The 23,782-nt window shown below is 44.2% G+C and overlaps 1 protein-coding gene across 3 annotated transcripts in view; it reads right to left on the bottom strand.

Moving 5' to 3' along the window:
• CALN1 (calneuron 1) overlaps window positions 1–23,782 on the bottom strand; it is a 134,517-nt gene that overhangs the window by 58,674 nt on the left and 52,061 nt on the right. For all 3 annotated transcript variants that reach the window (XM_062631817.1, XM_062631826.1, XM_062631835.1), the window contains one exon: window positions 89–232. In XM_062631817.1, coding sequence (XP_062487801.1) covers window positions 89–232 — 144 coding nt within the window. The remainder of the gene's footprint in view (window positions 1–88; window positions 233–23,782) is intronic.

Genomic DNA, 23,782 nt, shown 5'->3' with positions numbered 1-23,782 from the left:
ATAAATGATCTGAGCCCAAACCATAGGCTGCAATGCACCTGGAATGGCTGCCCTCCACCAGTAACAGAGATCAACAGTGAGGACTCACCATCCATGTCAAGGCGCTGCATGATAATCGCCAGCTCCACCTCACTGGGCATGTATCCCAAGGAACGCATTGCCATGCCCAGCTCCTGCTTGGATATAAAGCCATTCCCATCCCTGTCCAGCACTCGGAAAGCTTCACGGATTTCTGTAAAGGAGAACAAAGAAAAGATGAGTTCATAAGGTGGAGGATCCCCTGGTCAGTGCATCTGGACACATGGGACACAGAAGCAGCATAAAGTGCCTTTTCTAATGTTAATGATGCCTATTTGATCCTTTCAAGGCAGCATCATCATGATACATATACACTTGTGTGTATGCAGTCACACATGCACACCTCTGTATGGAGATGGATATACACAAGAGCATCCACATTTACAATACCTATTTTCTGTTGTGAAATTATTTATTCATTACATATTGAACTCCATTCCTCTCTGCAGCATCTGCCTTGGACTGTACCCCATCCTCATCCACAGTTAAGTCTCCCTGCATATGGCTGCACAGCAAACCCAGCCCCAGGCGTCTCTCCAGCAGCTCTTCTCCCAGCCCCTCAGCGTATCTGCAGGGCAGATTTACTTTATGTCACATGGGCAGATCAAGCTCTAACTTTCTCCAACAAAACTACGTGCACAGGGATAGCTGTGTGCTGACTGCCTCCTTTGCAGGGGTGGAACCCTGCAGCCGAAGCCTGGATGCACATGTTCTCCCTTGTCCAATGAATGTGAAGGTGTATCTTCTAAACAATACCCAGGCAATTGACATCTCTCACTCCTTTTCACAGCTTTTCTCTAGTTTTGCAGCAATAAACAGCCTCAGATCAATAAGAATGCTGATGGCATCAAAGGAATCGCTCCCATCATTCTTCCTCAGCCTGGCTCAGCTTCCAACATCTGACTTGGCTTTTCCCCCCTCCAGCCTGTAATAGACACATTTCCTGCTCCTCACAGACCTCTCTTGAAGCCCCACCACCAAACCTCCCAGACCTGGCTGTTGCAAATGCCAGACTGAGAACCTTAACATTTCAGTTTGTTACAACCCTGTTTACTTGAAGGATTCAGTTGGAGGTGGGGAGAGAAAGAGGTGCTGATTTCTTACATTTGGTTTAACAGCCTTTGTCCCATGCTGCGGAGAGGAAAACACAGGATGCTTTATCTTACCTCTTTTGGGAATGAGGATATATGAGAAACCAGCATGCTGGGACCCACTGCAGCTTTGCTCAAAGGAGTTTAATTTTCATGCGAAAACATTTCATTGGAGAATTGGGAGGGAAAACACAGCAGGGATTTTTTATTCTGGGGGGAGAGGGGAATTAAAAACCAAAAGCTCTGTTCTGTGTCAGGAAACAGACTGGATGGAAAAAGTTTGGCCAGTCCTAGGTACTTCAGGCATTAAGCCTCAGACAAGAAAATATTCGCAATCTTGCCATGGACTGGAAGCATGTCACCTCCCTCTGCTCCCTACATACCACAGAGGAACCTGCCGCCCTGCAGTGGGGCTACAGGAAAAAGCTGGAACCATAATAATCCACCAAGAAATGGGTTCAGTGATGTCTTTCTAACAAGTTATTTAGAGCTTTACAATTCAAAAGCTGTTTCTAAATCACCTCACATCAAAGTTCGCCACCTCCCTTGACAACACCAGTGCCTTAGCAAATTCTGCTCCAATTTCCACACGCTGCTTTCTGCTGTGTGTAATACCCTGGTGATGTGCCAGGGCCAGGGCACCTCCGCAACCTACTGCTAAATCTTCACCACCAATGTGGTTATCATAATGAGATATGATCAATTTTTAATCCAGTCAAAGTGCCCACTGATGCAAAAGGGGAAGATCCTATTAATTTCAATGAATATCAGGCCAGATCTATAATACCAACACTTTGGGTTTAGGGATGCATCAACTGTAGCTTCTTCAAGCTTAAAACACTTCACCTCGTCTCCCTGCCAGCCCAAGCTGGTGTAAGCTTGCTGGTATGGGGAGACAGTTGAAAGCAAGCTCGGCTGGAAGTATCGGCACATAATGCAAAGAGCCTTTGGAGTAGAAACGAATCCCATTAGACACTGCCAGCTGTAGTGAAATCTATTTTAATATGCTGTGTTGAAAGCTAAAGTGCAGTAAATATTACATCAAAATCAATTAATTTTAAAATAGAATTTTGACAGCTGAAAACGAAAGAACCAAATATATTGCAGGGAGCTGAGGAAGTGTTTTAGAAAATAAAATAGGAGTCTATCTTCAGAGAAGTTTGCATGCAAGTTAGACTGATCCAAATTGCACGAATAAATTACGTCTGTACAGGGGCAATGCTGTAGGATATCTGAATGCCAGTGAATATCTTCTCCAGATACACTGATTTCAGAAGGTGCATTTAACAGCACTGCAACCTTTGAGCCTCAACCAGAGGGGAAAACCCCACACATTTGGGGTCCAGCTCTGTTCCACAGCTCTCAGAAACCTGGACTTTTGACCAAGTCTGAGACATCTTTCACAAATCGACTCCTGACATCAAATGGAGCTGGCATTCACTCATCACTCTATAAATACCACTTGTGCAGAGGTATATTTGAAGAGCTATTTATAGGTTGAACACACTGTACATGAAGGAGCTATGACCTCAGTCAGTGCCTCCTCTTTATCTTTACATGTAACACCACCTCCTTATCATCTTTTCTTTATAGTGATTCTTTCTCCTCTCACATACTCACAGGTGCTGTCCTGCACAGCACCCATAGCGTGAGACATAGGACTGAGCATCCTTCCCAAGCACAGCACCACCAGATCTCCCCACCAGTGCTGCCAAAGTGCCGGCCCCAAATAGAGGTCCATGAACCTGTAGCAGCCTGGCTGGCCCTCACCTTTATTTCCAGCTGTTCAATTTCATTACCCAAAGCTAAAAATACATCAGCACTTTCCCCATATGGCTTTCCCAAAGAAGTCGCCATGGCAACTGATGCTTCTGGCTGAGAACTGGGAGCGGATGTGGTCCATGGAGGAAATCTGTCAACAAAGACATTGACAGGGCTTGGGAGAAATCTTGAGACCTCTTGCATTTCGGCTGAAAGCTGCTCTGCATAGGGATGCTTTATACTGATCCAGAAAAGCAGAGCTCCGTTTTGTCTTTAGAAAGAACAGTAAAATAACAGGATAGCATGTCTTAAAGCAATGCTGTCCCAGCAGCTACCTTGCCCCTTGCCCAGCCTGGATGGCAGCAGAACCTCTACACCCAACCACGTACCTCTACTCAGATACACCTCCCCTGGGAAGTTAGTAAATATTGATATTTATTTCTCTTTCCACTATTTAATAACTTCTTTTAGTCCCAAATTTTGGCAGCTGAAACAAACTACATTGGAGGAGAAAGGAGAAAAAAAGAAGAGAAAATACAGAAAGATTTAGAAAACAGAAAGTAGTCCTTTTTGCTGATGATGGCACTGGCCTGAGCCTGAAAAAACATCACTTCTTCTCAAGGAGCCCAGGCTTGGACCTGAGGGCTCTTCATCATGTCTCAATTTCTCCAGGTCCTGGGAACAGTGATATTGCTCATCTGTGCAAGGTGATTTCAACATCAAAGTGCTCACCCAACAGCCACTGACTATTGGCAGCACTAAACCATCTCACTCCCAGAATTAATTCAAACAGTATCAGCAAGTAGTGTTGCTGCAGAGGAACAAACTCTGTCAGATGGACCATACACGATGCTTAACACTGAACATCATTCAAGTGAGCAAGGGGAGAGAAGGGATCAGCATCTGGCCCCATCCTAACTAACAACTTTGATTTCAAAGGGACAGTGGTCACAAAATTATTTATATTCCCAACTGATATAAGGCTGGAAAGAATGACCAGGACCAAAAGCCCAGCAAAAAGGAAGGAATGCTGTGTGAATCAGATAAGATTCCAGAGCAGAAGGCCCTCACCTGAGAGTCAGCTGTGTTGAGGCAAGTATAGTGAGCTGGGTGTGAAGGCACATCCCTCAGGCAAGTTTTGCCCAATGGTTTTCCTGAGGTGAGGATTGATATTCCATGGGAGCCGAGAGCACAGCAATCACTTCTCGGAGTTATCTGAGCATTCAAAGGCTGTATGTGTGTTGCTTTTAATTCATTCTCACTCTTTCCTCACATACAACAGCTGCACCTTCCAGCTTCCCTATTACAGAGCACATGGCCATTCAATGACACCCCCCACTCCTTGGAAAGACAGAAAGGAAGAACTGTGGAAAAGGATTATTTTTTTATATTACCTTTCTGAAGGGCAAAAACAAGACTGTGTCATAGACCTGACAGCCAGCCTAGCAAGTCGTTAACTCTCTGCATCCATCTGCATCTGGAAACACATCCTCAGCCACCCGCTCATATCACACCCACTCCAGCCCTTCCCTACAAAACACCTCTCCATGCTTCAGGCAAGCAGGACCCTGACCTTGTGCTCCCTTCCCCGGCTCATCCCTTCTCCATGATCAGTAGCAGGTTTAGTTACAGATGATTTCCCTCTGACTGGTAACTAGAGGCAACGATCATGATTTTTGTTTTGCTTCCTGAATGAGAATGAATCACGATGCTCCAGAAAATCAATTGAGCCTCAGCCATCGGGGGTCCACAAACTCCCCTCAGGCACTACAGATGGTTTCAGGTTATTTCACTGGGTATAAATATCCCCACAATAAATTTTGTAATTACACTGTAACTACCACACCCAAAGTGCACAGTAATTACAATCAAGAGTCCTATATTGTTATTTTCATTAGTATGATAAGAGAAGAAATACCACCACCCAAAATCTTGCAAGTCATCTCATTCACTTAATTGCAGGTTTGGGCACCAAAGTACAAATTGAATGATCTAAAAGCTGTAAATAGCATGTCCTCGAGTGAACTGTTAAGTGAGTCTCTAACTACTATGTCTGTTTAAAAAAAAAAAGTAAAAAAAAGATGGAAATTTCCATCCCTCCATCTGCTATTCTTACGCTTGTTTTTTTCACTGCAAATTGCAACAAGGTGTCAAAAAAACTACATTTTTCATCTAATGGAACACCCCCCCTCCCCCCCCCCCCCCCATATTCCAACTGAAAGTGTCAAAATATTTCACTTGGTTATTCTCAATCACAGCAAAACAGTTCAGCATCCCCAGATCAAACTCCTTCACCGCAACCTGGAGCTGCATCTACATGAAGGGCTGCAGCATCTTGCTCAGGTGCTGGCATCAAGTCCCGTCAGCACCACCAAAAGCACATGAGGACCAAGGCTGCAGCTGGAAATGGGGAATAAACACCCAGGTTTGATACTGGCCTTAGTGATACAGCGGCTCAAATCCACACAGTTACGTTGAACAGGCAAAACAAACTGGTGCTAGTCAACTTGACAAAGAATCTCAGCTCAGAAAGGTCTGCCCCAAAACCAAGTGTTTCATCTTATATTTCCTTAGTGGAGCTTTTTCATACATAATTTGGCAGATTTTTTTTTTTTTTCCTTCCCCAGGAAAAAAATGATTTGTGGAAATGACATTTCCTGTGGTTTTGCTCCCAAACGCATTTAACACTTGCCAAGTAACCTGTGGGAGCACTCCATTACCGTATAAATGCACAACAGAAAGGCTATCTGCAGCTATTAGATCCTCTTTTAAATGGAAGCCTTCAGTGCAAGCAGCAGGGGTTACACCGGGAATCCTTGTGGATACTTCTTTGAGGGCAGGCTAGCGTGGACAGGAGCACTCAAACTCCCTTGCACAAGGCTGCGAGGAGTAAATGTGGCTGCATCCTTCGGCGGGTGGTGCGTGCTGAGCAGCGTGGGACTGCATGAGCCCTGCAGCATCCCACGGGCACAGTGAGGAAGCACCGTGCTGAAGGCCGGCTGTCAGAAGAGTCTGGCAAAACAGCAACTTCCACTCTTCCCTGTAACTTCCCCTGCTCTGGCCAGAATTTAATCCAGGAAACAAGCAGGGCTTCCCTCCCATGACACTACACCACTTCAAAGCACCTCAGGCACAGTCCTTATTCTCCTGGGAACAGCTGAGCCACGTAGAGAATTGTTTAACTTCACAAATACATTTTTTAAGCTGCCTAGACATGAGCCTATAATGTCTGGGAGCTGCTGGTTTGGTTTATTGACATCAATACTCAATTCATCAACAGAAGTGAAACGTTTGCTGGACATAAATAGGTAATGAGTTTAGGATGTTACCCTGGAGCATCTTGGAAAATGAGAGTGATTTGATTCATGATTGCTTAAGGACGATTCACATTAATGGTGAAGAGATAATGGCTGCCCACCTTTTTCTTTTTTTTTTTTTAATAATATATATAATATTCATCCTGTATTGATTTACTGCTAGAACAGTCTTAATACATTCCTTACCAAAATGAGAGTTTCAGTCTGCAGTCTTGCTTGGCAATAACTGCCTAGGAAATATAATCTCTCCCGTCATTTGTAGCTCTTTCTCTAGACTTTGCAAAGGTGCCTTAATTAGACTTTGAGTACTCTCTGATGGAAATTTACTGCCCAATATTCAAACACAGGTACCTGCCATTTAGAATAATGTCCTCGAAATAGCTTTGCAGAGACCCATTTGTTACGAGTGTCTTGAACACCTGGAGAGTTGACTCTGACAAGGATGATAAGTTGGCATCCTTCTTCCCACCACAGAATGACCCTCAAGTCAGGACAGGCAGTACCTGCAGCAAATTCTACTGGAGTTCGACTACTTTCCCAGTCCCTCTGCTTTTAATTAGCTTCCACATGGCTACCCAGTGGCACATTAATATGTTCTTACTACAGTCATACTGAGGACCAGGGAAACATCTTTGTCCCTGGCACTGGCTGCTCAGGACTTACAAAATGAGCCCATATACGTGTAAGTCCAACGTGAGATATTACTCTTTGCTCTTCCACACACTCCTCCAGGTGGGATGGGATCAGCACCCCTTCTGCATACCCCTAAATCCCCTTCCACTCAACAGATTTTTCACCCAGCCCTTGGATTTATTCCCACTACTTGTTTCTATGGTATCACCACCCAAGGTGACAGACTGCCCCTTGGAAGGACCACACTATTCCTATGATTTAATGTTTTTCAGTTCTAAGTTGCCCGTACCTCTGCATTTTCTGTTCCCCAAGTGCCAGAATCTGCTCTATCCCAGAAAAAGACAGTTTTTCTCCTTAAAAGCCAAAGCCATTATAACACATAATTTGCTTCACTGAGAGCATATCTTGTGAACAGGAGTTCAGCAAACCAAATCCGACTTTAATGCACCCTCTCCAGTTCACCCTCTTCACCGTTTACAGGAATATGAGCTTCATCGTACAAACAGCGATCCTCACTCAAAAGGAGGAAAAATGCAGAGCTAGCTCCATTCTGAAACTGAACTTTCTGGGAAGCACTCAATAATGCCAGAAATACTGTCTAGGTCTGAGTGCCAGAGACAAACTGTGATTTCTGCTATTTATGTAAGAAACTCAAACTAATGCAATGAATTAAATTCTTTTTTCTTTCCCTTGCTTTGAGCCATTTATTTTCCCCCTATTTTCACTTCCAATTGCACAGTAAAAATGGGTACGTCTCTGGCTGACAATCACTATAGTCTCCAAACTCCACTGAGCAATTTCACCTCAAAGTGAGCTTCATATGTCCACAAATCCCTGAGAGACAAGTAACAGCCTGGCAGCAGAGCCTCTCTCCTCATTACCTGAACCTTGCAGCACCAATGCTCCACTGCCTCCAAGACACCTATTAATTACACTAGAAATTGCCTTAGTTACCCAAACAGACTCAGGATTGCCATCAGAGAGAGAAGACTGCTTTGAAGACCACAAAAGAGCAAAAGTTGCAAGCTCTTGGTAATGCAGACAGATGCAAAAGCTCATTGCAGGAGAAAGAAAAAGATGGGTGATGGAGCAATCTTGGCTGTAGGAAGGAGGGATGTGATGGAGGCACTGCCCAAAACCTGAGCTCTGCCAGGTAGTAAATTACAACCCTGTGCTTGGGTGGGTTTTGGGCAGCTCAGTTGTGCGCTGCCTCTTCTGCCTTACAGCAGCTGTGAACAGGCCACAATGGACAAAAAGGGTTAATATGAAATATTCCAGCAGAAAGAAAGGTGAGGAAAATACAGAAATAATCTGCCCTTCAATTTGCTTTTCTTTCGGTGGCTTCGCAGTGGAACAAAACCAAGGCTCATCTATCATCCCTGGTCAGGAATAGTTTTCAGAACAGGCTTCACTGCAGTGAAGTCCCAATATTTCATGGCCATGCTATTTAGTATTTTTAAAAGTGAAATTGTAAATTCAAAAGGAAATATTGCAGCATTACTGAAATGAAGCTCTTCTACTATTTTCAGATGAAATGGCCATTTTCAACAGGGAATGTAATCAAAGCTGCATTTTTTTCCTGATGGAAAATGTTTCCACTGGAAGAATTACAATCAGCTTGAGCTCCCCAGCTCCATCCATGCTTTTCGGTCCAAGCTTATTGCTTTACAAAGTATAAAGCAATTTGAGACAGCTTTTCCCACCCTTCCTGCAAACCATCATTGGTACATACTTGTTTAGGAAGAGGAAGCATCAAAATGCACCACAGCAAAACTGATACAGCCTCAGCATTTATATGGGGCTTTTTTAGCAATCCCAAAGTATTTCCATATTCAGATAACAGAAAACTCTGCAAATCACTAAAAAAAAATCTGAATTTTGCCCTGAGCTACATTATCTGAGATTTTCATTCTCTGTGGCTGAAGATACATCTGTAACACCTGAAGTTATTATGATACTGCATTAAGATCTGTTGGAGGGGAATGGAATTGCTGTGGTCTTTATCTCTGGGCAGCATCCAGCTGCATGTCTTGGCATATGGGACAAGTGCTATTACTCTGCACTTTCTGAGCCCAACCTGTTGTCTTGCTGATCTGATATTGTCCTAGACCAGGGCTATGAACAAATCATACGGGGAGCTCTGCCTACTCAGGCTGACATCAAACAGCTGGAAATTTACCCCCAAGCAGGTTTGCAACCCTGTGCAAAGTCAGAGTAGTGAGACTGAGACAAATTGCCTCCCTAAATCCTGTTCATAACCCCAGAGATGCTCCTCTAGCTCACGCTCTGCTGGGATGGGTTACGGCCCAAGAGGCTGCAACTGGGACGAAAATGAAAGGGATTTTCAGAATGTGTATTGCCAAGTTAACCTCAAAAAGTCTGGTGTGCATCTACACAAGCCACCCCAGGATATGCTGGTCAAAGACAAGGTCACCATGCTGGTCCCAGGTTTTTCCATGCCCAGCCTGATTTCCAGCCAAAGAAATCAGGCAGACATGCTGTAAAGCAAATATGAAATGTCCACCACTAGAAATGTAAGTGGGTAATTGAAAGCTGCCCATTGATCTGAACAAATTTACCCAAGTGATCTACTTTTTTTCACTTACATTGCTGAAGCAGAAAGTATGTCAGGTCACTGAGATATGAAGAGACTTGCTCAGGACCCTCACAATGTGAAAGGTTTCACCTGCAACTCCAGACACAGCTTTTACTTATAAAGTGCTTAATAGTAGGTGTAGGAAAAACTTTTCTGGTTTTCTTTTTACTATGATTATCTTTTGCAGAAAACAAGAAAAATGCTATATTAAAAACCTTGCCTTTTTCAAACATTCCAAGAGGGTGATCGAAATATTTGTGTTTCTTCCTTGTTTGGTTTCTACTTATCAAAGTGACATAAAAATAAAACATTCCTAAGAATAAATCTCTGTCCTATTTCTGTGCTGTGTACCTGAAAGCAGTCCTTGAGAATTCAACAGTAAAATACATGTTGGAGGCAGGCATAGACTATCTCAAAATGGATTTCTTTACTCACAAGCTTTAAAGATATTTTAAATAACATTGAAGAATGTATTTATTTGCATTTTATACCTTTCAGTAACATATTTTCTGTTTTTTTTTTCCTGTCCCAAAAAGTAGGAATGAGTTTGGCAGCTTCCCAATAAAATAAAGAAAAATGAGATTCAGGCTCTTTGCTTGGACTGGGACACCAAAAAGGACAACCTAATCATTTTACTCCTTGCAGATCAACAGATCCATTTGGGTGGGGACAGCAGTTGACAGAGTAACCTTGCTCTGGTTGTCCAAGGTTTAACACTTCTTGAAGCCATTCACAGTGGGGCAGATGAATGTTAAATCCTCCCCAAGTCCTCTTTCTTTAGTAACCAAATCCTGGGAGCAGCCTGATAATTCCTTCTATAGTACATAAAATGTAAAACAAGGGGAACCTGATGCTTTCTGGTTCAAGATGAAGCTGGTTCTTCCCTCCCAGGGGTGAGCTTCGGGGAAAGCACACTGAAGTCCTCTATGAAAGAGGAGAGACTGAGCTCTTAGGCAGAAGCTCTTCCCTGTGAGGGTGCTGAGGCGCTGACACAGGGTGCCCAGAGAAGCTGTGGCTGCCCCATCCCTGGCAGTGTTCAAGGCCAGGCTGGACACAGGGGCCTGGAGCAACCTGCTCTAGTGGAAGGTGTCCCTGCCCGTGGCAGGGGTTGGAGCTGAATGAGCTTTAAGATCTCTTCCAGCCTAATCCAGTCTATGATGATTCAGTGATGAATTTCACACATCAGAACCAATGGCAATGCTCCCAGGCCATACCCAGGTCTACCCACCTCTGACAGTTTGCTCCCTCTGTAAAGCCTGCTCAAAACCTTGAGGCATTTACACTTTCAAGAAGCCAGTGTAAACATGCAGTAAAGCCCCAGGAAGTGTTTGCCTCCTCTGGCTGGTGCAGTGAAACACATAAAAAAAACCCCACAAAACAAAACAAAAACATCTTTTAGGACTAAAACATCCACTTTACAGTGCAGAGCAGGCTTGACGTCTGGTGCAGGAGGATGGACTGTCTGCCAGGGACCTAAACTTTGCCAGCCACTTTGATTATCCAACTGAGGCAGTCTCTCCCACCTACAGAAAAGGCTACAAGGACTCGCACTACACCTGCTACATCCCTGCATCCATGAAAACATGCCATGTTTTTTCTGGCCAAGGCTCACTGGAGAGCATGTTGTGTAGTCAGCCTCTTCCTCCTGACACTTTGACACCCATGATCAATAATCCAGCTCTTCCTACAGGTGTCAGGTTGTACCCACTGGGGGCATCCTATGTTCGGGTGAGGACACCAGAATTTTTGGAAAAGGATGGATTAGTTGGGAAACATCCTTTATCTTCCAACTTAAAGAGTAAACTCAGTAAATTCACATCATTTCTCTTTTATGCCACAGCTCTTCCACCACTGGCCTTCAGCCAGCCTATGGGACATCATCCACTAGTCCACAGGTGGTCTGGGGGGGCACAGCTACTCATTTCTCATTTAATGACACTGTTTAGCGGTGGACTTGGCAGTCCTGGGGTAAAGGTTGGACTTGGGGATCTTAAGGATCTTTTCCAACCTAGCTGAATCTATGATTCTGCTTTTACTAATACATTGCTCTGCCATGAATTAAATATTTCAGGCATTTCGTAGGATGCAGGCAGAATATCACCAAATGGAGGAATGAGAGGTTGGTAACAGAGAAGAGCTCTTCCTTGCCTTATCTGCAAGAGCTGTTCTCTTACCTGCCAGGTGAGCTCACTGTCCAAGATGCAGGTGATTCAAGCCATGATGTGGCTTCTCATCACTAACTAGCAGATTGCACTGCCTCTTTCTTGCACTGCTCACCTTCACCAAAGCTGACGTATGTGGAAGGAATATAATGAGACTGTTACTCTGGACAGACCAAAAACTATGGCAGGATTCATGTGTCATGGATCACAGAAAATGTGAATGGAGATAAGCCACCAAAAATGAATGACAGCAGATGCACACAGTACATGGGACAGCACACGTCCCTTCTCTTCCTTCCACCACCTTTGATGGAAACGAAGCTGGTTTACACCAGTCAAACAAGACAAAGGTTTGATCATAGCTTCCATTTCCCATGTGTTGGTTTCCATCCAAATTAATGCCAACGTGAGCGCTGAACACAAGAGCTGCCTTCAGAGTTCTTTGTTCTTGAGAACGAAACAGCAAAAACGGAAAGTACAGTAAGTCTCTTCAGAGAGGATGGTTTAATTAGCTGGCATGATATCAAACCTGAATGACTTCTGACATACAATTACTGCGCATTGTCTATGCTTGAAAAAAAACCCTGTAACCTGCCTTTATCATCACTGCACTCTATGTTCACTTGACACTTTAAAAATATATCACGTGTTCACATTTCAGTGGTCCTTTCTGAATCTCCTGGTCCTTAGCACAAATGAGCATTTCCAAAAATAACATAAAATCTCATAACCTGAACACATATACAAGTGCCGAGGCTGCAACCGCCTCTCAGAGTTGATATTAAAATTCAAACGTGCTCCTTTCAACTATGGAGAAGTCCAGCTAAAGCTCTAGTTGGGAGAAAATAATTTACACCCGGCCATCTATCTCTGTTTGGGAAGCAGAAGAACACCTGAAGTGAGGGAACAGCCTTCCCCAGCACTGCAAGCTAGATTGCAAAAATGACAAAGGCAACTACGCCTTATCTATGTGACTTCAGATGCTGGCACCCTGATGAATCCCTAGGAATGATGCTACCAGAATACTGGTTATGGCTGGAAAAATCCTCCAGCAGATGTTTGAACCTTTTCTTGCTCCTCATCCCTAGAGCATTTTCTTCACGTGCACCCTGACTGCTCCCCAGGGGTGCCCTTCCTTCACCAGGCTGCATCTCCTCTCCTGCCCCTTGCACCCACTATGCAAGTGTAATCCTTCTCCCCCAGCAACCTGGTGCCATATCCTCCCATAATCCATCTTTGAGTCATTTCTAATTTATTCCCTTCCTCTCATGTCAGCCTCATGCTGCCCATTTCAGAGCTTTCTACAGTTCTCTCATTTCTTCTCCACTGCCTCTTATGTACAGTATCAGAGTCCCTAACTGATTTCCAGCTGTCATTCAAAGTCTCCTTGCAGTTCAGAAGCACTGGCACTTCTAGAGATCAAAATCCATTAGGGTTGATAAGGCATGATTAAGCCCAGGCACACCTTCCCCTTTTCACCCACTAATTCGGGGTGGGAATTAGGATGTGAGAGGCCCATTAGCAAGGTAATAGTGAATTCTGCAGGCGCACAGCTCTGAGTGTTCACCATCAAGGTCCATACATGGATGAGGGGCAAATTTACTAAGAAGGTAAATAAGTGACTGTCCTCTCTGAGTCACCACGGAGCCTGGTGGGTGTTTCTGGGCACTACAAGATCCTGCTTTGCACAGAAGCATGAAGCTGAGGTTCTCCAAGGTACACAAAGCAGACAGGTAGTATGTGTGGTAAACAAAGCCTATTTAATTAAAATATACCTGGCTAAACATCTTAAACATACAGGGAATTTATTAATAAATCAGACTCAAATGCAGGCATAAGTAGAACCTCACACTGGGGGCAGAGTGATTTATACACACAAGCAAAATAGATCAGTCTCACATTTCTAGAAAAGGACACCAGATGTCTTTGACGTCATCTAAATTATCTCTATTTTTAAAAGTTACTCTTTTCCATTTGCTGCCAACTCAGAAAGTCCAATTTGCCAAGATAATATATCTAGTGTGGATGAAGATTTCCAAACTTGAAGTATCAGTCTCTTAGCAACCGTAGTACTCTTTGTATTAAAACTGAGCTCAGTGAAACTGTCGTCTTCTGTAGCCTTTTATGCACCTAATCAGTGAATTCCCATTAAAGACACAATATTGGGAAAATGGCATTTAAGATTCTAGATGCATACAAAATATATACACACATGTATATTCCATATTCTCTTTCCACAGAAGGATAGAGTATTTATAGTCAGTAGACATGTCAGGGAAATATGTGGCATATCTTATTCATGCAACGAACTAGATAAAAAATGAGAAGCTGAATGTAAAAAAAGGTGCAGCAAGACACGATAAGGAGAAAAGAAATAAAATCATGGAAAGAACTTTTCCTTCCATCTGGGTCTGATTCAAGTGGTGGCCTTTAGGCAGTGGGCAGGGGTGAGAGAAAAGAAAGCCTCCATTCTCTTGTCTGCTGTGCTTTCAGCCCAGTGCTGGAAGAGCCGTTTGATGCCTTCCTTTCTCCAAGCTTACAAGAGTTCTGGAAAGGGCTTTTGACTCCCACATTCACATCTGCTTCTTCTAGCCACATACAGAAGCTCACGCTCCTGGTAAGCTTTCTTTGGGTAAATAACACTTCAAGGTCCTCTGCACAAAGATAAGGTGTTGCAGGAGTATGTGAAACCATTTTGAATGTAAAAGGGATAACACAAAGCAACGTGTCTCCTGTCCTTGTGCTGCCTATCCAGCAATTCTGGGCGTTTTCTTTCATAACAATAGAGAAAACTTCAGAAAACAAAATGGAAACCTGTCTCCTCCCACAATAATTCCACATAGATAGTTTAATCATCCTGCATCCCTGCAGGGCTCCAGTACCATCTGAAGACCAAGCTATACCTTCTCCCTCTGTCCCCCAGGACTAAGCCTGAAGGTGGCTTCACTGTGTGAAATCTCCACCCTCCCTGCCCACAGTGTGAGTAGGACTAGAGCCATGGGGTCTGCATGTATGAGGACCAGCAGACAGGATCAGTTTAGAAGTGTAGGCACTAAGCACATTCCTCTGCTGTGGGCAGATGAGGATCCCAGTGGCTAAATCTCACAGGCTGATCCGCCAGCTTTTGCTGCAAACAAGACTCACTTCAATGGCTGGTGGTGACCAGCAAAGAGTGAGGGCAAGGAGCACATTTCCTCATCCAGAAACTAAACTGAAATGAACACTCTGGAATGAAAGAAGGAGCAATTCTCTGAGCTGTGCCATGCTCCTTCCCCCTGCCTTGCAGCCACATGGAGTGAACCCAGGAGGCCATGGAGATGCTGCGAGGGCTGGAGCAGCTGTGCTCTGGAGCAACTTGGTCGAATGGAAGGTGTCCCTGCCCATGGCAGGGAGTTTGAACTGGATGAGATTTAAGGTCCCTTCCAACCCAAACTAGTCTGCAATTGTATGATTCCATGATCTCACACCACTGTCCCATCGGCACAGACAACACTTTGAAGCTTTTACAAACATAGTGGGACATGTTTATGGGACAGACAAAAGCAGAAGGAAATCAACTCAACCCGTACTCTATTTCACTGGCCTTATTTCTACAGAATTCACAATAGCAGCCCTTGTATAATTCCATTATATCACTGCAGTTGTTATTTATGCTGTGAGGATTACATTGCACTCCAGGGCAGAGGGAAGAGACAGCGAGGTCCATTCAGTTTTACAAGATCGAGTAGATTCCCTGTCTTCAACCAGCTCTATTATTCACCATGGTTTTACTTACTGGCACATGAAAAATGATTGTGAGATGATCTAGAGCTGACTGTACAGCACTTGATTTCAAAGGCACTTTAAGTAATCAATCTGACAGCGAGCTTTGAGGACTGCCATGCAGGCCCACTATGTGCATACTTCATTTGCTTTCTCAGGTTGCTGAGTGGAGAGCAACTCACCGCTAAAATAAACACTAAAGTTCATTTCATAAAGAAGGGGCTGACATAGCTGCAGCTCTCACGTAGCTCATCCACATCAGCTGCTGTCACTGTGTCGCTCACCTGCATGCGCTGCCTGCCTCACTTTTAATAGTGTAACGCAGCAAAGAGGGGATTTTATTCATTATCATCAACTCTTACCTAATCAACTGCAAACACAAGACATCAGCGTAGACACTTGGGTAGTATGTGCAGAGTCACAGCAGTAGGCTCAGTAGATCATCACAATATACATACACAACACACGCCATGGACACGAGACTCACACAATGCCTACCTGTAAAACTCATTGTCTAGCTAGATTGCAAAATGGAGCTGGTCCCAGAATAAAATTGCATTGAATTTCCCATGGCAATAATGAAGTTGTTTGATAAAATTACTCTGGAAGTATTTCTTACAAATTTTAATCTATTCGGATTCATAAGAAATATAATAGAGAAAAAAAAAAAAACAAAAATCAGAACCACCTGACAGCTCTTGGCAGCTTTGCCATCAAACACATAATTAAATTCAAAGTAAATCTAGCCCCTAGTCTAGATTCCCAGCACAAAGAAACCAGCTGCAGAAAGAAAAAGGCTCCAGCACTAATCCCTTTCCTAACACAACCACCATGCAATTCCCTAACAGAGCAAGGGGCAGGCTCAGGGCCATGCCCTGCCAGTTACCTGCCCTGGCCTCTTCTTTCCCCCAGGAGGAGACAGCTCAGGCACCCTGTTCGAACACCTTCATAGCTTAATTCAGGAGTTTGCTATGGAAACACCTTAGGGGAGAGAAAGGACCAGGGAAGCATCTTGCTAAGAAAACAGTGACAAGGGAATAATGTGTCTAAGTCAGTTCAGAGAAGATGTTTATTTCTCCCAACTTTTGAAAACTTCCTTTCTGTAGTATTCCCTCCCCTCTCCCATGAAAGTGGCTTCTTTCTCAAAACAGAAAACATGCCGCATGCTGGTTTGTGTCCCAAACTGTGATGCAGCTTCTGTTTGCAGAGACTCCCTGCATCGGTCTCCAGCTGATCCCGTTGCTGGACAAAATCTGCCTGTTATCTTGGAGACATTACTACACTAAAACAGCATCACCAGAGCTATTAGGAAAGCTGCTGCAAGTTATGCAGGTTGCCAATAGCTCCAGGGGATTTTACAGTGGCCAAAGATAACAAGGAGGAGGGAAATCCCAGCTGTGTTCCTTCCATAGGCTGTATCCCGTGTGCAGGCTGCTTGTGGATGGGGGACTGTGCCCAAGCACGAGCACACTGGAGGATCCTGGACACAGGGCTGCTGCTTCACAACCATGCAATGCAGCCAAGGAGGTGGGAAAGGATGAAGACCACTACACGTTCTTCATCTCCATCTCAAACTCTCTCCTAGTGTATTTAAGCAACAATGCAGAAGAACAAAAAGGGAGAAAAAATCCCCAGCAGGTCAGCTAGTTTGTTGCTGTAGCACATCAGCTGCTTTCCCTCTTCTATTCCCTCCTATCCTGTTCATCACATATGGAGCACTACACAAACCCCAGAAAGGGACTGTAAGGGCTCTCAAGAAGTCATGCATCCCCTATGCTTACCCAAATCCTGGATGAAGCTCACCCAGGGCAGTGTTTGTCAAGCTGAATTCACATCTTCCTAAGGAAGGGTACTAAGGAAGGCTTGAGATGCTCAAACTGACTGAAGGACAACTACGTATCTTTAACTACCAGCACCAGTAGTGTGTCCATCCTTACAAATGGTGATAACAGGCCTATACTCAAATAGTTTCAAGACTTCCACAAATTTTTCCAGTTCTTTTTGTGATCACATTTACTTTTGTTTGTCCTGTAGCAAGGAGTTCCACGGTTTAATGCGCAGTATATGACGATCCACTTTCTTTTCAGTTGAAACACCTCCTCCAACTTCCAGCTGACATTTTCTAGCTCTTGATTTGGAACAGACATCAAACAACTGTTCCCTGTTCTCATTCTCCACACCATTCACCCACTTTACACACTTAGATTTACCACATCCTCAGCTGTGATCAGACTGAAAAGCTTTTGTCTAGCTATCACACAACCAGCATCATCTAATCTCTCCTTTCAACTTGGCCTGTTCAAACATTGCTAAACACTCAGTGGTCATCAGAAACACATCAGGTTCCACAAAAGCCTTCAGAAGACCAACAGTCTATTGCTAGCTCTTCTCAGTAGGAGGAAATAAATAAACATTCAGGCTCTCAGACCAACCCTCTAAATATTCAAGGTGGAAGTTCCAAACTACCTCATTGTGGTCATCAGCAGTACTGGAAGCAACTGGAACAGGAGCTTCCCCATGACCAGCATAAGCAGGTCACCAGGGCCAGGAGCTTAGTCATATCTGCATACCCAACACTGAGAGGTACAGGCCATTAAGGTGTACTGGGAGGGACTGGATCTCCTATCCATAGAAGTCCATATGGGTCTTCAATGTATTCATATGCCCTATTACCTAGGCATCTGAATACCATCCCGCTACATATATTTACACATCCAAGATGTGATGGGTAATGGTTGTTATCTCCACAACATGGTCAACCAAGGCCCAGGGCATGACAGTGGGCAATACCTGGACTCCTAAACTAGACAACAGGCCAGCAGCAGCCATCCATCTTGGCCACCTCCAGTGAGAACCAGACCATTTTAACTAACCTGCAGAGGCAGAAGCAGCAGCTTGGCCAGTGATACCTCTGATGCTGCTCAAATCAGCTGATAAGGGCTGGAGTCCCCATTTGCAGAATGGCCCTATTACAGAAACAAGGGGATTAGGGAGAGTAGCCTGTAATTGGCAGGATCTGCCTCTTTCCTGCCTCACTCTCCCTATTTTAATGGAAAAGCTGCAGAAACATTCACACTTAATTATAGCAGAATGTTGTGCATGGGCCCAGCTGCAGGGCTGAGCCAATGTATATCACTTTGGAAAGACATCATTGCGCAATTTCTGTCAAGTAATTAGCGTGCTCCGCAGCACACCAAGCCCAGAGTTTTACTAGCACTAAACAAGGTTAGCAGATTTGTAAACAGCTTGCTATGGAGTAATATTTTTCTGCTCATATCATCTAAAAATATCTTGGGAGAATTTGCTCCAGTACAAATGGCTCTGCTTGAAAGGGTTTAAAACATCAAAAAAAAAAAAGCTTATGATAATTCAGAGCAGGTTTTCGCTTTGTTTGCCTGCCTGTCGCTTGCTTTTTTGGTTCCTAACTTCAAACAGTTACACAGCCCACAGCCTGGCTTTGCTCGAACACCCAGTTTCATCAGAAATGAAATGAAAAGTATGCTAACACCTAGCTCCATCCCTTCCCCACTTCCTACATGACCTTATGCACGGGTAAATTATAGTTTCTTGTTTGTTTTACTGCAGGTCCAAGAGGGAAGCGGTACCAAGGGGTAGCTGCTGTATCACTGGGTGGGAAGGCAGAGCCTCTGCCCCTGAAGAGCTGTGAGAGGAGAAGACTCTTGGGGACTCTTCTACAGCTCACAGAGAGCTCCATGGCTTCCTAAGTCCTGCATTAAAAATTTAGCTCTTCCCAGGACTTTACAGCATGTGGCATCCATACCCTGGTGAAAGGCATCCTTCTGCTCAATGCCCAAATGGCTCTCCATTGCTATTTCCCAGCAGCTTGCAGATGACCTACATTCAGTTTAGAAGCAAAAAGATATTTTATTTCATCTGTTCATGCTTGGGTTCCCAATGGAAGTCCTCAGGTCCTTTCATCTCACCCTCTGGCGATGAGAAAATCTTGTTTTATGCTCATTCTCACCCCCATCTGCAGCACAGACTGAAGGTGCTAGCTGGGATTCAGGTGACCAATGCAAAGTCTCCAGGAGCAGATCCTGACTCCTTGGGTGGGCTGGATCCTCAGCTCCCAACAATGGTTGTAAAGGGGACATGTTCCTAGAGTCAGCAGCTAAACTACCAATTACTGCAAGTGGACAAAGCTGCTGATGACAGTGCAAAGAAATGAACTGTGCCGTGCCTCTGCCTGTCTTGTTAAATCATGATGGTAACGCTGAACCTGAACTTAAATAGGTTCATATGTGTGACAAGTGACCATGTCCTACCCTGGGGCCTCCCGGAGCTCCTCAGAGCAGTCATGATCTGGTGGGACACTGATTTCCACAGAGGGACCCAAGATTTCAATGGACCACAGCCAAATGACCAAAACGTGTAATTTGAACACTTGTAACAGCTTCTGTCTTCCCCTTTGCTTGTGCCAGGTTGGGCTATTTTAGCATTTAACTCTGTTGGTTTATTTGGGAAAAAGCAGACCATTGGGAGATCTGTTATTCCATCCATGCTTATCATTAGGAGGCTGCTAATGAAACTGCAGAGACCTCCTGATGCCCAGGAATGCCAGAAAGCAGAGTACAAAGTGGCATACTTTTTACACTTCATTGGGAAGCTTTAGAAATTAATTGGAGTACAAAGTAAGGTCTAATTGATGTTTGTATTGATTGAACTGCTCCAAGTCTTAATTTTGGTTGTACAACTCACTTTAAAATAGAGCCATTTATAATTAAGACAGGATCTGTAATTAATAGAGTTTTATACTCATAAAACTGACTCTCTCATCAGTCTAAATTAAACTCCACATGAAAGTTTGTGCAAATTAAATACAGTAGACACCAAAACTACTTTTTCTGAACTCTTCTCTTTCTTATTAATGTCAAAACAAAATCAAAAAATACTTGGAAATATGAAAAAAGTGATGAAAATTCATATTGGAAGTGACAGCAGGGAAGGGTGCAGGGAGCCCTGCAGTGGTGCAAGCACCCCTGCCCACTACATGCAGTGCAAGCATAGACTATGACATCAGAGTCATATTCAACATGCGACAACAGCAAAGCCATGAGCCATTTCCCACATCTCAGTCAGGACATCTATATATTGTCCCTCTTGGACAATTGTGTCAAGTTGTAACACAAACCTGCTTTTAAAAGTCTTTTGTTCCAACAGAGTCACACGAGGCCACCAAGCACAGGGGTCTTACTGGGGGAGGCCTCCCTTGCCGTCACATGCCAGTGGTTGTTTAAAACAAGGGTGGCAATGTGCCTGGCCATTCCCCCAAAGCCTCCCCAAGTGCTGAAGCTGTTAATGAAACTCTCCAGTTCTGGTAAGTGTGGTTGACCAGATGATGCTTTCCAACTTGATCTCATCGGAAATTTTTACAGCCATCAACCACAATATTTACAAAGAACCGACAATTTGGGGCTTGTGGCAAGAAAATAAATCATCTTGGACATATGTACATAGATAAAAGCTCCCCAATAAATCTGTTTTCCATGTGTGAGTCTGCCTCATCCTTATCTAGGTAATTAGCTATTCCCTTCTTTAAAGGCTCCCATTTAATTAGGGTTGCTGTTCATAGTGGAATATCACTTCCTTTTCCCAAAAGGACTACTACTATTTTTGGGTCTGTTTTTTTTTCTGGCTGCCACATTCTGGTTTTCCCACTAAAATTAAAAAGTCACTGCAGCACTCACCAAGTATTTATGTCTTGATTCCTACACACGTCCCTGAGCTGACATCCATAAAAGCTTGTCACAGCCATCCAGCATTTTCCCACATAGCTTCAAACTGAAGTTGAAGCTCAGGGCCTCTCAAAAGGTACTGTAAAGAGCTACACATGCTGACTTGATCTCCGGTAGCTTCCAAGGGTCAACGTCATGCTTTAGAAATGCCTATCTCTCTAGTAGGCATTAGAGAAGTCTCAATCAGCTCTCCAGGTGAGCGAACGAATCATGGCCATTGCATGCAGCTATGAACCACACCAGGGTTTCTCCCCTGCCTTTGGATAAGGCTTGTGTTAGCCTTCTGGATGGCCAGAGCCAGTCCTGCTCCCACCATAAGAAGCTGAAACCATCATTAGCCCAAGCAGAGATGAGGCCACAGTAGAGGCATAGAAAGTGGACAGGAAGAAAATGTCAAAGCTGGCATCAAAACAATTTGTTTAATTCTTTTTAGAGCTAAACCAGCCAGCCTCATAGCTCTCCTGCATCAGAATTTCTCTTTTTAGTCCATTCTATGCATTTGTGTTGCTCCCATCTCATCAAAGCCTCAGAGGCCTCAAGAACAACTGCTGGAAGAGCTAAGTGGGAATGCAGAAAGTTGATTACTAATAAGCCACATAAATTATCACACTAGTAATTTCCAAGAGGACTAAGGTTCAAAAAAGCCTCTTTTTTCTCACCATCAATTCTCAGTCAGAACATCCACTCCAGCCTTGGGTCAGCCTTTTCAAGTAGGCTTGGGTGCATTACAACTGGGATGGGGTGGGTTTTGTGACATCAAGAACTGACATACCCTTACCAGTTAAGAGATGTCAGTATTACCTGTGCTTATATGCACTGATGGACACATGCAGCTAGGAGGAGGACATCAACCCTTTTTCCTCCCAGGAAACACTTTATGGGTGGCTTCTGCATGCAGACAAGTAATTAGGAAATTCAGGGATGTGCACTGTTTGCCTTTAAACATTGTTCTGAGGGAGAAACACACACTGCCAACCAAAGCCAAAAGTTAACAGAGCAGCTTTTTATTTGCCTTTACACTTAACTGCTTAAGTGTTTAACATTTATGTTTAAGTGTTCAAGGCCCATTTGCCTTAATGGGCCTTAACACTGTGATCCCAACCCTGAATTTGTCTTATGCTGAAAAGCAGCCTGGAAAGCCTTAGAAAGCACAATAACTGCACCAAATACCTGAAAACAGCAGCTTCAGGCTCTGTTACTGCAAATAAACACCACCAGAAACAACACCCAGTGCACTGTGGAGTCAGCAGTTTCCCCCAGCAAAACTCCTTTCATGCCATAGCAACACACACGGGGTGTCCATCAGGCTCATGTAATCCAGCCAAGAGCCTCGACTCGCTGCACTGTTTTACAGAATACAGTACAATTAACCTGCAGAAAAGTTCCTCCAATCACTTGCTCAAAAACAAATAAAATCTCTAAAACCCTGGAAAAGCTGATGATAAACAGCTTTTTTTAAGTGAAAGGCTACTCGTCTAATCCAATACCCTTCTGCGTTTTTACTCTAGAACCACAGACTGGTTTTGTTTGGAAAGTACCTTAAGACCATCCAGTCCCAACCCCTGCCACAGGCAGGGACAGCTTCCACTGGAGCAGCTTGCTCCAAGCCCCTGTGTCCAACCTGGCCTTGAACACTGCCAGGGATGGGGCAGCCACAGCTTCTCTGGGCACCCTGTGCCAGCGCCTCAGCACCCTCACAGGGAAGAGCTTCTGCCTTATATCTAACCTGAACTTCCCGCTTTAAGTTTAAACCCATCACCCCTTGCCCTATCACTACAGTCCCTCTCCAGCATCCCTGTAGCCCCCTTCAGACACTGGAAGCTGCTCTGAGGTCTTGACGCAGCTCCTCTTCTCCAGCCTGAACAGCCCCAACTTTCTCAGCCTGTCTCCATACACAAGGTGTTCCAGCCCCTGATCATCTTTGTGACCTCCTCTGGAATTGCATCCATCAAATTTATGTCTCTCCAGTTTAGAAACAATTATGTGACCTTCTCCCCCTAAAGGGACACATAAGCCTTATCCTTATTGGTAGGAGTTACAGAAACCAAACCCCATCTCCTCTTTGCTATTATGAGAGAAAAAAAAAAGGGGCAGGCAGAAAAGAAACTGCTGGACCTTAGTGCAGGACAGCAGGAGAGCCTGAGGCCAGCCAGAACCTTCCTCCAGAGCCCTGTATTTAACCAGCCTCTTTATTTGCTTTGCTTCCATTTCCTCAGCTCATATATTGCAACCTTTATTGTGAAAAATGAAAGCAAGAAGCAAAAAAAAACCCGAAGATGTGGAATATAATGAAATAAAGGTATTGAGAAACAAGCCTGGAAGGCACTGGAATGAACTCTGAAGAAGTCATTAAGTACTTAACTCCTTACACAAACCCAAAATGCAGTGGGCAGTGGGAAACTGCCCCCCCCCCCCCCTTTTTTTTTTGCATCTCAATCCAAACCAAACCTTGTCTCATTTTTACTGCTCAGAAGCACCACTGTACTGAACTACCCCTTCCTCATGGGCTCCCCAGCTGACCAGGCTCAGCTCATGGGAGCTCATCAGCAAAGCAATTGAGTGGTCTCACTTCTGAGACCTCGTGTAGGACAAATGCATTGAAAGAGTAAGACCCCAAGGCCAGGAA

The sequence above is a fragment of the Pezoporus occidentalis genome, unplaced genomic scaffold (assembly GCF_034315485.1).
Source record: "Pezoporus occidentalis ecotype Australia unplaced genomic scaffold, CSIRO_AGI_Poc_V1 ctg110, whole genome shotgun sequence".
NCBI classification, from domain to species: Eukaryota; Metazoa; Chordata; class Aves; order Psittaciformes; family Psittacidae; genus Pezoporus; species Pezoporus occidentalis.
The sequence above is the reverse complement of the archived record's forward strand: the minus strand, read 5'-3'. Positions and strand labels throughout refer to the sequence as shown.